The sequence below is a fragment of the Carcharhinus amblyrhynchos genome, chromosome 9 (assembly GCF_965287045.1).
Source record: "Carcharhinus amblyrhynchos chromosome 9, sCarAmb.v2.hapA, whole genome shotgun sequence".
In the NCBI taxonomy this organism is placed as follows: Eukaryota; Metazoa; Chordata; class Chondrichthyes; order Carcharhiniformes; family Carcharhinidae; genus Carcharhinus; species Carcharhinus amblyrhynchos.
Window position 1 is genome coordinate 71,500,817 of NC_137332.1, and position 18,209 is coordinate 71,519,025.

General features: G+C 40.1%; 1 protein-coding gene across 1 annotated transcript in view; it reads left to right on the top strand.

Annotated features, from left to right (window-relative positions):
- Positions 1 to 18,209, top strand: part of rgl1 (ral guanine nucleotide dissociation stimulator-like 1) — a 70,973-nt gene that overhangs the window by 36,295 nt on the left and 16,469 nt on the right. The window contains exons 5-11 of the mRNA XM_080196768.1: positions 4,516 to 4,709; positions 7,796 to 7,929; positions 10,426 to 10,641; positions 11,585 to 11,688; positions 12,618 to 12,702; positions 17,119 to 17,205; positions 18,125 to 18,157. Of these exons, the coding sequence (XP_080052894.1) occupies positions 4,516 to 4,709; positions 7,796 to 7,929; positions 10,426 to 10,641; positions 11,585 to 11,688; positions 12,618 to 12,702; positions 17,119 to 17,205; positions 18,125 to 18,157 (853 nt within the window). The remainder of the gene's footprint in view (positions 1 to 4,515; positions 4,710 to 7,795; positions 7,930 to 10,425; positions 10,642 to 11,584; positions 11,689 to 12,617; positions 12,703 to 17,118; positions 17,206 to 18,124; positions 18,158 to 18,209) is intronic.

Here is an 18,209-nt window from a genome sequence, read left to right on the forward strand (position 1 = left end):
CTATAAACTTCCTGCGAAAGGTTGAAGGGGAAAAAGGAAATCACCATCCATTACAGAGATACATCTGCAGTGCAACCTGTTCAACAAAATGAGCTGATCCAAGTCCCAAGATGCACATTTGATTGTTTGGATTGCTTTGAACAACTAGCCACCACTGTAGATGTGTGCAACGTTTTAAAGATTTATTTTGTGATCAATTGCAGATGCGGAAACTTTGGCACTTCAAACTATGATAAACTTTTCCAGACAAGTTTTCCAGAACCGAAAGCAGGGCTCAAGAAGTAAGTTTTGATCGAACATGTAACCACCAAATGCCTCATTCAGAATGCTATGAAGTGAAATTACTGGAGAGCCAGCAGTTTCTGTAAGATTATGTGGAAACTTTTCCCATGTGGACATCTCATTGCAGCGAAGTGAGCACCATTCCAGACCATAGCAGTCCCATTAGAGAAACTGGTGGAGAGAGTTTAAAAAATATATACATCAGCACAAAATATCTGAAACTCTTGAGTTGGGTTGATTGGCTGACAATATCAAGATCTTGAGTTACTTTATCTTGGATTGACATTTTTGAACCTTGCATTAAGGGTATAATTAAGTTGGCTTCCCTCTTTCACCTTGGCTTCTCAACAATGTCCTTCAAACTTCCTGTCAATGTTCGAATAGAAAATAAATCGCCCAATTGGTGAAATCATTCATCTGAACTGTGACTTGTTCCTGGTATCCTACCTTGGTAGACTTCTCACTAAGTTCTCATTTGTCCAGCTGGTTTCTAAATTAATGCTGTCAAGTACTTTTTCCAACTGTTTGAATCATGTTAGTTGAGACCTGCCAAGGGTATTTGACTGTAGGCAGTATCACATACAATGCTGCAGAATACATTGGCGATTGGTGGGAACGCTGTATATATTTTAAAAAATTTGACCGATACCGATTTTTGCTGAGGTCATTTTATGGCCATGGACCAAATCGTCTGTTAATTGAGTTGAGACCTGGGATTAAACGCATGGGTATTCTGGTCAATACAACTTTTCAATTAAACTCTGAGCTATTTAACAGGAAAGAAAGGAAAGGCATCAAAAAAGATTGAGTGGTGGACTTGGAGTTTGGTTTCTGTGCTCAGGCAGTAGTTCTTTTTCCTGTTTATGGCTTGCTCACTAATTTGTTTTTTTTGAGTGGAGATATTGTGTTTTGTCACTTTGATTAGTGAGAATGACCTGAAAGACCAAGGAGCAAAAAACAAATTTGCTGCGATCAAATTGAAAAGCATGTTTGTGTTGTATTATAAAGAGAATTGGTCAGTTTGGTGGAAAGACAGTTTTCTGGGAATGCTCTCTCTTGCAATGAAATAGCAAGCAATTCCAATGGGAATGCATCGACACAAAAGAAACCACTCATCAATCTCTGTACATGCTTGAAAATGGCATGCACAAAAAAACCCTCCGCTCAATCCAACTGTTGCAGTACCTACCATGCCACCCCACCAAGAGATCTGTGACCTCTTGGAATAAGCAAAAAAAAAGTTTATCAAAACCTGAGGCGTGAGGGAGGGAGAAATCCTCCAACCCCCTAACTAACTCATTTTAGATGGGGGAAGCTAATACAGGAGACTACATCTTTTCTGAATGAAGGTTACGTGGATCCTTTTATTGTACCAGGATGTGCATACACAATAATGAAACAGGAAGGGGCCAAAATATTGCTGATTCCTCATTGAGGAAAGCGTAAATCACATTAAGATAATGTGCTAGTTGGCCAGTTACTTCGGAAGTTGATCTCTACAACCATTTTTGGGTAGAGCGAGGGCAGTATGAAACTCTTGCTTTTTTTTCCCACGGAAACATGATTTTTGAACTGCTGGCATTGCATTTAGTTAAGCAAATGCCAAGAACAATTTGTATTTAAATGTCATTAATATGATGAAACATCCATGATACTTCATAGGAACACTATCGAACAAAGTTGCAAAAATAACCAAAAGCATGTTTGAAAACAGGTGTTTTAAGGAAAGTCTTTCAAGGGGGGGGACAGAGGTTTGTGATGGAGTTGACATTGAAAGTGCAATAAAACTCAGATGCCTCAAGACACGGAACTGGAGCAAAGTGCACAAAATCCACAAACTTGGTGATTTGCAAATGAAGCATGTGATGTGAGGAAGAAAACACCTTCACATTGACTTGGGATGCACTGCCCGGCAGTGCAGTGGAGGCAGGTTCAATCGAGGCATTCAAGAGGGCACTGGATGATTACTTAGAAAAATATGCAGAGTTCTGTGATACTGTGTGTATTATTTGAAATATTACCTGAGATTACAATTATTTCCAGTCCTATCATGTCCTTACATTTTTCTCCAGTGTCACCACAGTCCTGAGTATTTTCAGTGTTGGCTTTCAGAAGTGACCATTCTGGGTACTGAAAAGAATGCTATTGAGTAGTTAAATCTTAACAGAACAGAAGTTTCAGATGACTCAGTGGCAATATACTCACTTGTTAATTACGTGTTGCAAACAGGGGTTTTATTCCAGCGGAATCACAAATTAGTGCTTTGGGCCAAATTTTCTTGGCTGCAGGTACTGATTAAATCCTACCATAATGAGTCAGCAGGGTAGAGCCTCTTTAGCTCTAACTTATTCCCAACTGGGCATTTTGCTGCTGAAATAAAGTTTTATGGTTGTGATCGTTTGAGTTTCTTTCGTATATCTTTGGAGTATTAATGGTTGGATGTTTTTAATGCCTACACTATTTGATTTGAGCAATACCAGGCAAGAATTTCTTGGTGCAATAAATCATCCTGGTTTCTTTCTGTGGTCTTATTTCACTTGGAGAGCCACTGTTTCCTCAAGCGAAGGTAACTACCTGAAATATGGTTACCTTTATCAAGGTTCCATGGCTTTTTTCCCCTCTCTCTCTCTGATATATTTCTTGAACCTAATGCTGAGATTTCTGATCCTCTTGTGCATCTTGGATTTCCTTTGCCTTGCCATTGACAGCTGTGCTTTCAGCTGTTTTGACCCTAAACTCTGAAATTCCTATGCAATTGTTTAAAAACTATTATTCATCAAGGCTCAGGTAATGCAGCTGACTTCACTGACGGAATTTACTGATATTTCCAAAAATTCCAGTACTTCACTTTAAATTGATTCCGTATCCTTAAAAATTTAGGCCACCAGTTTTGGGACTGATTTGAAAGAACAGTTATCCCTGGATTTAATCTGTGATCTGAACACCGTCATACTGAAGACAGATGAAGTAAAAATCATCCCTGCAGTGCAAAATATTTCTAAGAATGAGTCATCTCATTATCGAACAGCACAAGACTATTACTGCATGTGACACAGCAAGCTACTGCCACCTCCCCCATCCACCCCCATTTTAATAAGAATGAAATTGGTTAGTCTCAGTAGAGTCTGTGCATGCGTGTAATCCACATAATATGGAATTACTGAGAACAGATGTGTGCAACTTTTAAAGGCATGTCCTTCTGTTTCAGTTAAATGGAGCAAAAAAGGTAAAGTGTCATAGTCCAAAATGACTATAGGCTGCTCTCCCTCTCAAACAATTAACCTGAAGATCCTAAGGCAAGGGACAAGATTGAGAAGATGGGGCTTTCGTGTATAATCTTAGCCAGTATGGCAATTGAACCTGTGCTGTTGGCATCGAAGCAGCTGTCCAGCTAACTGAGCTAAACCAACCTCCAGTCAGATGTAGTAAACAGTGCAGATTTATAGAAGAGTTTCCTAATGAAAAACTGATAACTTCAGTATAAATTGTATGTTATTTTAAGAAGAATGTTTCACTTTAGTCTTTACAAAAAAAACTCCTACTTTAAACTCTCCTTTGTATTCGTAATCTCATCTGGAATTCAGTCCATCTCTATTTGCTGACCCAAATATTTTCTGCTTCACCAATGCCTGAATTTGATTTTTTGAATAATTCTGATTTCTCCATGGCCTCCTATCTCTCTCATCCTTGTGAATCCCTAAAATACTTCTGGAGTTCCATGTTCCACTAAGTATGGTCTGTTGTGTATCTCAACTGGATAAATCCTTCCCCTTAAACATCTCCATCTTTCTCTTTTTAAGAAGCTCTTGGAAAAATTGTCTCCCTTGGTTTGTCTGGCTTTGTTTGATGAGCCTCAGGAGGTTGAATCAGTGAAAGTCCCCAAAGAAGAAATACCTTGGGAACACCACCACCCCTCAAAGTTCTGTTCAAAGACATGCCACATCCTGATGTACCTTCATTCCTGGAGTGTCACTGGGTTAAAATTCAGCAGCTTGCTGCCTGATGACACCATGGGAGTACCGTCAGCTAGCACACAGCAGCAGTTCAAGAAGGTGGCTCATCACCACTTGCTCTCAGCTAACTAGGGAGGTACAAAGAAATGCTGGTGTGACCCATATCAGAAGAATACATTCAAAAGCAGTCTTGATCTACAAAGTTTAAAGTTGCAGATTACTAACTTAATTTTTGCTTGATGGACAGTTACTAATTCTTCACTTGTCTAATTATTTCCAGTACTACAGTCTCAATTCTACGAGCCTGGCTAGACCAGTGCTCAGAAGACTTCCGCCAAGTTCCAAATTACACATGCCTCTGGAAGGTTATTGCCTACTTGAGGCAGATGATGCCAGGATCTGAGCTTGAGCAACAGGCACAGAATCTCCTTGATCAGTTTCAGAAGGAAGAATCAGGAGAACAGGAGCTTGACAGTAAGATATTAATTTTTGCATTGCAAAGATAAAAACTGCTTGTCAAAACAACAGAGGTAGAATGGAATTTTACTGTCTTGGTGGCCAGAAAATAGGATGAACTGTTCAAAAGTCCACTGACTTCAGCAAGGCCAGGAAATTCTACTGGGGTGGGTGGGTGGTGGTTGCAAATATTTTATTGTGATTGCAAATACTACCGTGAAGCTTATTTTAATTTCATCTTTCAAAGCTTATTTATGCCATACACATGAAATAACATCAGAATTATAGACCTCCAATCCCTCTACAACCCCTTTTTCCTTCCTTCCTTCCCACTGTCCCAAAACCAGAACAATATCAGAGCTCTCTGTTCCTTCCTTGAATGGAGACCCATCCACTACCTTACCATACCTGAATGAGCCTGTCCTAATTCTGAACAACTTCTCCTTCAACTCCATTCACTTTCTCCAAATAATTAACTGTGTGGGTCCTAGCTATGACTGCATTTTTCTTTTTGCAAGACCAAGTGGAACATTCATTTTTCCAGTCCTAGGTGGGGCCCTCCCTTATCTCATTTTTCTTGTATGTTGATGACTGCTCTAGCCATGATCTGGGAAATTTAATTGACCTTGTTTTTGAATTCCACCCTTCCCTCACCTTCACCAGGTCCATTTCTGATTCTTCCTTCCCTTGATTTTTCTCAGTTTCTGGATTCAGCCTGTCAATTAATATTTGCCACAACTACATTGACTACATTTTTTGCACTGCTTTCTACATCGAACATAGAACAATACAGCACGGTGCAGGCCCTTTGGCCCTTGATGTTGTACCGAGGTTTGTCAAGATCAAGCTACCCCACTTCCTATCGTTCTGGTGTGCTCCATGTGCCTATCAAGTAACTGCTTGAAAGTTCCTGAAGTGTCCAACTCCACTATCACAGCAGGCAGTCCCATTCCACACCCCAACCCCTGAGTAAAGAACCGACCTCGGGCATCCCTCCTATATCTCCCACCATGAACCTTTTATAGTCATGCCCCCTAATAACAGTTACATCCACCCGAGGAAATAGTCTCTAAATGTCCACTCTATCTACCTCCCTCATCATCTTATAAACCTCTTGTCGCCTCTCATCCTCCTCCGCTCGAAAGAGAGAAGCCCCAGCTCCGTCAACCTTTCCTCATAAGACCTACCCTCCAAACCAGATAGCATCCTGTAAATCTCCTCTGCAGTCTCTCCAATGCTTCCACATCCTCATAGTGAGGTGACCAGAACTGCACACAATATTGCAAATGCAGTCTCACCAAGGTCCTGTACAGTTGTAGCATAACCCTGTGACTCTTAAATTCTAACCCCTGTTAATAAATGCTAACACACTATAGGCCTTCTTCACGGCTCTATCCACTTGAGTGGCAACCTTCAGAGACCTATGGATATGAACCCCAAGATCTCTGTTCTTCCACATTCCTCAGAACCCTGCCGTTGACCCTGTAATCCACATTCAAATTTGTCCTACCAAAATGAATCACCTCGCACTTATTAGGGTTAAACTCCACCTGCCAGTTGAGAGTTGGAACCAGCACATTCACCTTTGGCCAAATGGTTGACCTGTGTTTCACTTTGAAACATCTTCATAAACATACTTTGACAAATGCCAGTTAAACTACTCTACAGATAACTCAAAAGATAAAGGTTTTCAGTCTCTCTGAAAGATAAAACGTTTAAATATACACTGGATTGTAATGGAATTAATGAAATTGGGACAATGATATTTTAAAGATTATCAGATCTTTAAAAAAACACTATTAACAAATTGTAATCACCAACGTGCAAGACATGTTGTTACAGCAACACCATTTTACCCACAGATACTCCAATTGAGTATTCTGCCAGGTTGAGAGAATCATTTCCGAATGATGTGGTGTTGTGAATTAGTTTATTTATGTGTATTGTTTACAGCTTTTCACATTACTGGCATTCTTAAGTAAACTAATTCAGAACATCTGCTAACCACAGGTTCATGCAGAGTTATGCCCAGTGGTTTTGGAGTTCATTTGGGTTTCCTTTCGCATTTTTTGGAAATTGTTTCTGAATTCTGAATTTATAATTAAGCTAAGCTTGTTTAAAAATGAATCAGAGTTGAGTGTTGTGCTGACATTGACTGGAAGAGGGTCTTTTTTTTTGTTGTGGTGCCAGATACTTATTTTCCATTTCAGTCTTGACCTTTTGTAAAGCCTGTATCTGTCAAAGTATCAGAAAGGCTTTTCCAGAACTTGCAGTGTTTCTGGAAAGGACTCTGAAATGTTTCCCTCTCCTTCTCTAACCCCAATCTTTTCCTGCCCCCTCCTTGCACTACCAATTTGAGGCGTTATGATTACAGAATACACAAACACAAGATATACATCATGCAACCTTAAGAGGAAGATGTACTATGATCTGATTTTTGCCTGGCAGCATTTATTGTGACCTATCGGCAATTTCTTCTAGCTGTTGCTATCAATGGTATCTTTATTAAATTCTGTGACTGGCTCTAAGACAAAGTTATGAAATAAGAACATACTAAGTGTGGTGGAAGATTTATTCAGACACAGACTAGCTTCCCATCTATAAGGACTGCTTGGTGGGATCACATCAATAAATATTTTCTTGCTACTCAAGTGCTCTCCATTAAGAGACTTTGACTGTAACATTGTTGAAGATTTATTTCACTGAATCTAGATTTTAAAAATACAGCTGTAAGAACATTTTAGTAAAAAGTCTGATAACACCAGGTTTCAGTCCAATCGATTTATTTGATAGTAAACTCACTAGCTTTCGGGTTAGCCCCTTCGTCAGGTGAATGGAGAGTTCTGAGGCCAGAAAACGAAGGGGCTAACCTGAAAGCTAGTGAGTTTACTATCAAATAAATCGGTTGGACTGAAACCTGGTGTTGTCAGACTTTTTACTGTGTTTACCCCAGTCCAACGCCGGCGTATCCACATCATGAGAACATTTTAGACCAGTGCTAGATTTCTAATTGTGCATATTTGAGAAGTGTATTGTTTTTAGAAATTTTAGTTAAGTGCCATGAACTTTGGGCACAAAATAAATGTCTCCTTTCAATTGTACAGGTAGTAACTATGGAAACATCACTTTCCAACTGGGAGAGGAAGGGGATGTAGAGATAGAGGGAGTTGACGAGAAACAGGACATCCTCTCCTTCCCGTCAGACATTGTTGCAGAGCAGCTGACATACATGGATGCTGTGAGTAAACGTGAACTTGGGGCCGTTCTGTGGGAATAGTTGCCCATTACGCTGCGTGTGATGTTTTGGATGGCAGTCAGTGATCCAATCTCTCTTCACGTCATTAGCAGTCACTATAACTGAGTTCACACACAATGCAGTGTCTAAGACACCAGAACATGTTTGACATGTGACCTCAGTAACAAGGTTGGAGTGTCTTTCAATGAAAACTTCAACAGCTGCCTTTGTTTTGCTGAAGGTGAAAGTCATGTGAAACAAGTAGCCTTGGGAGTGACTGAAAACCCCTTTCTTATTAACATCTACTGTTAGACTTCTATGCATTGTGTAATAGTATTGCAGGAGTAAAGCTGCAATGTTTACAGCTGGCATAAAAATGGTAACAAATATGAGCAGGCCAGTGCATTTTCCTTTTTAGTTTTCAGATAAAGACTGATGCAAGCCTGGCTTGCATGGAGAAAGCTTGGCACACTTTTCATGGTGTATAGCAGTCAAAGTGCAACCAGTCCACTCGATTATCCTAGAGAGTTACAGCTTGGAAACAGGCCCTTCAGCCCAATTTGTCCATGCCACCCAGTTTTTAACCATTAAGCTCGTCCCAATCGCCCATGTTTGGCCCATATCCCACTCTACCAGACTTATCCATGTAACTACCTCTGGCAGCTGGTTCCAGATGCCCACCACACTGTGGAGGGGTGGGGGGAGAGGGAAATTGCCCCTGTAGACCCATTTGTATCTCTCCCTTCTCACCTTGAACCGATGCCCTCTAGTTTTAGTCTTCCCAACTTTGGAAAAAGATGTTGACTATCTACCTTATCTGTGCCCCTCTGTTTTATAAACCGCTAAGGTCACCCAAAGCCTCCTATGCTCCAGGTAAACAAAGTCCCAGCTTCTCCTTGTAATTCAAACCATAATGTCCCAGTACCATCCTAGTCAATCTTTTTTACACTTTTTTTTTCCTAGTTTAATAGTATCCTTTCTATAATAATAGGGTGACCAGAACTGTACACAGTATTCCAAGTATGTCATGTACAAGTCCCAACTGCTGTATTCAGTGTTATCATTTATGACGAGACCAATTTAACATATGCTATTGGAGGGTACAAATAGGCTGTAAAATTAGTCTTTTGCCCAATCCCATCTTGACAAGTTAAGTTAAAATTGCAACCTATAGTTGTCTCAAAATAAAATGTTTTAGAAATCTGTTTAATTGAAATGCCTAGTCTATGCAGGACATCTTACTTCTTTAGAATATTGGGAAAGGGCAGCTGTTTAACAGTAAAACATTGTATCTATTGACTTCCTTTAGTCCAGATCAGTTATCCTCCTCTCCAAACATCACTGGATCCAGGGAATAAAGTACATGCTGCTTTAGCACCCTGAACCCACCCACCCTACTTCAACTACATGCTGCCTCTTTGGCAATATGATCTGCAGACATGGAAGTTAGCTTCTACAGGTACTTTGATGCCTAACTCTACCTCTCTGTCATTTTTCTTGACCTTTCGCCTTGTCATTTGCATTGTTAGAGTGGCAGTTTATTCAGTTGTGCATGAACAAGCCATAAATTTCCCAGCATTGATCATGGAGGAGAATGGAGGCATAGTCCATCTTCAGCTGGCACTAGAAACTGCATGCTTTCCCAGTCACTATCTCTGATTAAAAACAAACTGTCTACAGCATGCAGAAGTGTCACTTTTAACCCCATTGCACAAAGAATTCAGTTCAATTCTAATACTGCCTGCTTTTGATCATAGAACAACCAATCTTCCACTGAAGCCATTGTTCATGCCTTTCATTTCCATATCCAAAACTCTTCAGGAGCTCCTCCAAAACTCTCGACACTGTATCCTATCAGCACAAATTCACCACTTCTCCAACTCTCGTATTTTCTGCCTATATTCCATGCTTGCATTTCCTCCCCAAATCGTTTCTGCCTCTTCCTGCTATGGCCTTTCTTAAAACATACATCTTTGGCTAAGGTTTTGGTCAACCTTCCTAATATTGCCCCTTGTTTCTGGCTATGTCTTGAATCCCATCTCCATATGATTGAGTAATATAGTTGTAGCTGTTGTGATTCACTCTCACCTTTTAATTTGAAGATCTTGTTAGGTGTTACCAAATATTTTAATTAGTGTATGACAAGCTCTTGTAAAGTAGATAATCTGGTCAAAAATAATCTATCACTCACTTATGGGGTAGAAATTTGTCTCAGGTGATTGGGCAAATTGTGTGGTATTGGATTAGCCACTCATTATATACACACCATCCAATGTTAGCAGGCAGCTGAACAGATCCTGCATGTTTCACTCCATTAATGCACTCCTGTATCTGTGAGAATTATACACTGTCACTGTCTAACCTTTGTATTTTAGTTTTAAATGTACAAAGCAGTGAAGCTGGTTGACCTTTATCTGGGCAAGTTCTGTTTGCACTTTAGTGTTCAAAAGGTCTATGGTAGTAAAAACATCTTTAGTATTCATTTTTATTTTTGATCAGTACCTGTTCAAGAACGTGGTCCCCCATCATTGCCTGGGATACATCTGGTCCCAACGGGACAAGAAGGGAAACAAACATCTAGCACTTACAGTCCAGGCGACCATCACCCAATTCAATCTTGTCACTAAGTGTGTCATCAGTACCATATTAAAGGATCTCCAGTCGAAACCACAGCAGAGGGCTAAAATAATTGACAAGTGGATTCACATTGCTCAGGTATGACATTGTCTATCGATCTCTATGCAAAAGGCAAAATCCCACAAGGATGTGGAAGGCAGCATGCAAGCAATTTGGGTTGGGTGTTAACAAGTACAGAAAACCTCATGGATAGTGGGTGAGGGAGGAGCAGTGAGGTAGGTTCTTGAGGAAGAAAAGTTGATTGCTTCTGTAGAATGTTGAATCATGGCAATCATAATTCCCACAGTGAGTTTGGAAGCTGAAATCAGTATAATTTGCTTTTGTAAACAAAAACCCAGTATGTGCTGAACATTGTATCCTTTGGCTGCAAATAACAGAGTAAGCTGAATAAGCAGCCCCTTCTTAATTTGCAGTACCTATTACAGAAGCTCGGCAGTGGGAATTATGACTGATTTAATTTCTCCTGCTTCCTTTTGTAGAGCCAAGTGTATGGTGGGCACTGCTGCTGCTATCCTAGTTGAGATCAGCTGACTTGGATATCAACAATTTTATTTTAGTCAAAATGTAGCCAATAAAAATGTACTCAATTTTCTGATTTATATGCTTTTCTTTATCTTGTGCTGCCTGTACTACCCTTTTTGCACTTTTGTTCGAAGTTACAATATTTTGTCACCAATTCATCAGCCTAAGAAAATGGGCAGAGGCTTCCCCTCTCCTCTTCCCTTCCCTTCCCTCCCCTCTTTCCTCTCCCCTCCCCCTCTTCCCCTCTCCCCTTCCTCCCCGCCTCTTCCCTTCCCCCTCCCCCTCTTCCTCTGAAACACACCATCTGACCACAGCTGAAGAGATTGTAGTGGAGGAAAAATAAGGGAGTAACAAGCGTGAAGTGTGACAATGTTTTTCCGTAATCTGTTTTTGCTGCTGTTATTTTCACAGCTGAACTTCTGTTGATACCTCAGGTTCTGTTCTTATCAGCAAATGGGAGCTGCTGTTACTTACACAGAACTCCTTTGTTTTCCAACAGGAATGTAGGATCTTGAAGAATTTTTCATCTCTGTATGCGATTGTGTCTGCAATGCAGTCAACTCAAATATTCAAGTTGAAGAAGACTTGGGCATTCGTATCAAAGTAAGCTCCTTTTCCACTGTCGCTGTGAAATATTTCTGATAAACATACAGTACTGGATAGCAAGTTCTACGTGTGTCAATAAGACTACCAGAGGTACTTGCTGTGCACTCCTAACAATTGGCTAATTGTCAGAATTGTTCTTCCTTTGGCTAGCACCAGGGACCTGGGTTCAATTTAGGCCTTGAGTGACTGTGGAGTTTGCACATTCTGTGGCTGCATGGTTTTTCCCCTTGTCGTCCAGTGGGACTAACAGGGTAAATCCATGGAGTTAGGACCTAGATTAGATTGTTATTGGTGCAGGTTGGATGGGCTGAATGGCCTCCTTCTGCACTGTAGGAATTCCGATTCTTAATAAAGCTGTTCACCTTGAACTTTAAATTATTGTGCTCCCAAACTGATCTACTCTTAGATATAACCTGCCTCAATTCTCCCAAAATGATGCTGTGCCAGCCATATAAGATGGTGGATAAAAGCAAATTCCTGTGGATGCTGGAATCTGAAAAGAGCTGAACATTCAAAGGGTGTTCTGGACTCAAAACGTCAGCTCTTTTCTCCCCTGAGATTTTCCAGCATTTTTCTCTTTTATGATTTTGTACAGAATGCTGTAAGTATGGAAAAGACAGTCTTTTATCTCCTGAGGAAGTGCAATAAACCTCTAAGAGCATACACCTGTAATTTTTATCTCTGTGCTGCAGACAATTTAATCCTGTTTGCATTTTTGAGTTTCTTGACAGTTTCTCTTGCTGCCAATAATATTTGCCAAAGGATAGCTAATCCGATTCATTAACATTAAATTCTGTAAAACTCCCAAAATGCTCATCATTCTCCACTGTCTTTGTTACCTGTTTGTAGATGTCGGAGTCCTTGGCAGCCATTAGTTAATCTCCTTCTACTCCCTCATGAGTAATTTGTCTCATTCTCTTGACTAGGCACAGTACTTCAATGTTTCACGAGCTTTCAGGTATATTCTCCAATGAAAATAACTCTCTGACAAATAGAGACCTGCTAATGAAGGTAAGATGTTGCATGTGGCCCAATGGATCTATTTTAGTGAGCTGTTCAATGATTTAAAATAAATAATAAATAGTATCTATAATGAGTTAAACTGGCTGCTGACTACATGTGAATGTTGTCAACCGATGAAGCAATAAGTGTACTAGGTGGTCTGGTTTGGCTTAAGCATTCAAAGCCTGTCGGATGCTAACTTTTTAAATAAACATTTAATGTGGGTATGCTGCCAAGAATACAACCTGAGTATATCTTAGAAATTTGAACTTGAAGTATAAAGTGAGACTTGTGCCAATGATTTTTTGTTTTGTGCACTGAGGGCATGTAATTAAAACCCAAAGTGGAAGAGTTACAGATTCGATTGGTTCCCCTAAGTATTTATTTGTTAAATTATCACCTGTTTTTCTTGTTTGTCCTCTATAATAAGAACTAGTTGTTGCATGAGAACTGGGGCATATTTGTAATCCGATTGCTTTATTTGTTGAATATTTCAGACTGTAATGATCTAATTTCATATAGTTTGTATCAAAACAGACACCAATCACAGCATCTGGAAACATTGTGCTTTTTTTTTGTTTTAAGAGAGCCACGTACTCCAGGAATACTGAATTACCGAAATTTTATACATCGAAATTTACAGTGATGAAGGGGTCACTCATCCCATTGTGTCCATACTGGCTGATTAGTAGCCGTCAGTCTAATCTCACTTCCCAGCTCTTGATCCGTAATTTTGATAGGTGTATATCCAAGTAGTTAGAGGATCTCTTGTCACTACCAGTGAGTTCCCAAACCCTGCCACTATTATTAGTACCATAGGAATATCCACCCTTGTGGTTTCTAGTAAATCCTGATCTTTATTTGGTTCTGCATTGGTTCTTAATGTATTCTAACAAAGTCTTTGGGTTTCTTTGATTTACTTGCCAATATCTTGATGCCCCCTCTTTACTTTCTTAATTTCTCTTTAATATCACCTCTACACTTTTTACTCCTCCTAAGTTCTTCATAGTACTGAGCCTTTGGTATCTGTCAAGAGCTTCCTTTTCTTTCTTCTCCTAAGCCTCTTGACATCCAGGGACTCTGGATTTGTTAGTCCACCTTTTTTGACGGGAATATTTGACCTAAACTCTTGGTATCTCTTCCTTGCCTGCCTCCCATTGAGAGCTAAGACCAGTTGAATAACAACTCCTTTTCTCTGATGTGCTTATCAAGAATATTGGATGGTTGTTAATGATTTTGCCAGGATTTTTTTGAAAGTTCTCGAAGACAGCCAAGTATATCCTCCACCCAGAAAAAAAGCCCAACTCGGAATGTGCATCCACCATGTTTTGGATATGGCTTGCAACACCTAACTCTCAGTATCTGAGAAGGACCAAAATGCAATCGGTCAAATTGAGGGGTTTGACAGGATTGCCTGTTTTAATATGTGTTTGACATGATTTTGCAATGCCATGCTGTGGTTGTACAAAGTTGATGTGACTATTTATTGGCTTGCTAGATTTTGGCAGTGTGACAATAATTCAGTTCATCTGAATGGATTTTGCCTTTTCTAAAAGAACATGATTCAGCTCGAGCACATGTTGTTGCACTTCTAGGAATTGCAGCTACATTCTTCTCCTTCTACCCTTTTCACCACCGTGCCTGTTTTTAGTGCTTGGCTCCATGAGGAGCATTTTTATTTCCCCACTCTCAGGCACTCCCTTTCAAACATGTCTTCTTTGATTTGAATTAGTGTCCAATAGGATGGGAGGCAGTAAATCTATGCTAATATTGTAACAATCAACACTGATACTTGTGTTTTGAAGAAAATGATGATCTCATAAAGCATTTGTCCATCTCTGGGGGACTGTATCCCCCAAATTAGATACAGATTTTATCTTGAAGTGCTTCCAAAGTTGTTTTTTACTTGATTAAGCTGATTGGCCTAGTAAATGAACATAGAACACTACAGCACAAACAGACCCTTCGGCCCACAAGTTGTGCTGATCATATCCCTACCTACCAGGCCTATCTATAACCCTCAATCCCATTAAATCCCATGTACTCATCCAGAAGTCTCTTAAAAGACCCCAGCGAGTTTGCCTTCACCACCACCAACGGTAGCCAATTCCACTTACTCACCACCCTCTGAGTGAAAAACTTATCCCTGATATCTCCTCTCTACCTACTCCCCCATACCTTAAAGCTGCGTCCTCTCATAGCGACCATTTCAGCCCAGGGAAATAGCCTCTGAGAATCCACCCTCTCGATACCTCTCAACATCTTATAAATCTCTATCAGGTCGCCTCTCATTCTTCGTCTCTCCAGGGAGAAAAGACCCAGCTCCCTCAACCTATCCTCATAAGGCATGCCACCAAATCCAGTCAACATCCTTGTAAATCTCCTCTGCACCCTTTCAATAGCTTCCACATCCTTATTGTAGTGAGGCGACCAGAACTGCGCACAGTACTCCAAGTGGGGTCTGACAAGGGTCTTATAAAGTTGCAGCATTATCTCCCGACTCCTAAACTCAATCCCTCGATTAATGAAGGCGAGTACACCATACTCCTTCTTGACCACATCTTCACCTGTGAGGCCGATTTAAGAGTCCTATGGACCCGGACCCCAAGGTCGTTCTGGTCCTCTACACTGCTAAGAGTCCTACCCTTGATATTATATTCCTTCATCCCGTTGGACCTGCCAAAATGGACCACTACACATTTATCTGTGAAGTCCACCTGCCACTTCTGCGCGCAGTCTTGCATCCTATCTATGTCTCGCTGCAACTTCTGACATCCCTCCGGACTATCCACAACACCACCAACCTTCGTGTTGTCGGCAAACTTACCAACCCATCCCTCCACTTCCTCATCCAGGTCATTTATGAAAATGACACACGGCAAGGCTCCTAGAACAGATCCCTGGGCACTCCACTGGATTTGATTTTGCTTCTCCCTGTCGTGGAATTTTCCTGCATATTTTCAGTTGAACAATTGGGCTGAATGGTCAACATAGTAGTCAAGAATAAGGCACAATCCCAAAATTCATAATTTGTGGGCTGCAGCAAGTTTTCAGTCTGTCTTGTGCTGTTTTAAAAAATATTAACACACTCCAACATTGTCTGTACATACAATAGAACATCCTGGCATATTTATCATCATTTGGGTATCAAGAAGCCATTGTTTCTCGCTATTGCCATAAGCTCCCTCCTTTGCTCAGACTGAACTGGACAGTGGAAAAACTTTGGCTTTCTGTTTTATGTATCATGTGTCATTTTAGATCTAAATTGTTCCACATTTAAGATGATCCAAAGCTAGTATGGACAGCATCTTCCTCATGGTCTAGACGGTAAAGGCAGTATTCTGACTCAATCACTGCTGAGTGTACTGATGTTCACAAGTATAGAAATTGGGGCTCCCATTTGGTCACCTATTTTAGGATAAGGAAGGAAGAACTAAATTCCATGCAGAAATAGGTAATTAGGGTCAGCTCAAGTCTGTTAGGCTGAATGGATTAGTTCTGGGGATGGATGTATAATCCTGTGAAAGATCATGCAGGTCAATGCACTGGATTGGAAGAATGAGATGGAATCTCAGTGAAATGCAAGATTCAGGATTTGGCAGGAAATCTATACACAGAAGAGCTGTGGACACTTGGTTGAAGATCAATAGATTTTGAATTCAGGAAATCAAGGGAGATAAGAATCAAGCCAAAAAGTGGAGTTGAAGACGGTCACTTATTAACTTACTGAATGGTGGGAGCTGTAGGGTCTACTCTAGTTGTTACTTGAGTTCTTTTGAATCTCCTTCTGCGCGATAAAATAACAAAACTAGTTGGCACTGCTGATAGCTGACCATTAACTCCTGCTGGAAAGCTGCATATCTGATCATTATTTAAGGATTCAATTGATCTCAGCTGTCGTGCCTTTTGATAGAATTAGACACCAATGATCATCCTCCAGGTCACCATATGAAGACAAGTTCCAGCCATGAATTTCTGGTAACAAAGGAGAAAAAGAAAATAAAGTGATGGAGGATAATATAATGTTTTGCCTGCCCTTACAATTAAGTGAACTGCTTATAATTTGGTGTTAGGAGAGGCAAATGTTGTATTTGACCAATGCTGTTTATGTTTATTACTGTTTTGTACATAATTACTTATCACTTGAGTGTTCACCATTAGCAAGAATGGGTAATCTATTTATAAGCCCTGATGTGTGAGAGAATTCCCAACCTTCAAGTGACTGATATTGATCAACTCAACATGGGAGATCCAGTTCTAGCTTTCTATTCCATGGTATAATCTGTAATTAAATAGACTCGCATGTTCGAGTCGCAAACTGATTTAGTTGCATACTAAAGGGAATGGTTTTAAGTATGGATAGTATGTTTGGGAAATGTGACATGCATTTAAAATGGATTAAACAATTTTGCTCCTCTTTTATAGGGTGTGATGCAGGGAACTGTGCCCTACCTGGGGACTTTCTTAACTGATCTAATTCTATTGGACACTGCTCTTCCAGATTATATTGATGTAAGTCTCTTTACGACATGTTGTGATTTCTTCTTTGCTATGATTACAGTTGTCGTGCAAGTTGCTTGGAGATGGGAACCAAAGTGACAATAAAAGAATTAATGAGACTAATGAATGGAGCACATTAAAGACAGTACATGCATGGCTTTGATTTGATGCTTTGTACTATGAATCAATCACTTGGTGATTTGCATGCAGCTTATTCACAAAGCAGCCAGTTGAGTGTAGCCCGATTTATTTGTAGCCTGAAAATGTTATATAAATTGCACACTTTTTATTTGCGCAGTTAAGATTCTGTTAATTGAACATTGTTTTCCATTGCATTCTAAACTTTAAGTTTATTAATGTCACAAATAGGCTGACATTAATACGGCAATAAAGTTACTGTAAAAATCCCCCAATCGCCACACTCTGGCACCTATTCGGTTACCCTGAGGGAGAATTTAACATGACCCAAGCAGCTAACCAACACGTCTTTCAGATTCTGAGAGAAAACCAGAGCACCTGGAGGACACCCATGCAGAGAGGGGGAGAACATGCAGACTCCCCACAGTGACCCAAGCTGGGAATTAAACCCAGGTCCCTGTTGCTATGAGACAGCAGCGCTTGCCACTATCTCCCCTAGCTTGCCTACTTGTATAATAAACTTGGTGTTTACAAATTTGACTGTAGTAGAGGATTCTGTATAATTTTGCAAAATAATGCTCAGTGCAATGCATTTATTTGTGTTGTACACATGATTGAGTTTTGCTACATTTTAATTTCTTTAATTATGTTCTTATGTTCTTATAATTTGGAACCAGGTTTACAGGACTTGGATTTCACTCCTAAGAATCCTTTCAAGTTCACAATCTTGTAGTGTGATCTGACCTTTCTACAAGTCAAATTAATTTTTGCTGTTCTTGTTTGTCTCATATAGAATGGTTTGATCAACTTTGAGAAGAGACGGAAGGTTAGTATAAATTATTGCACCGAGCAAAACTTCAACAGTTGTATTTGGGGGG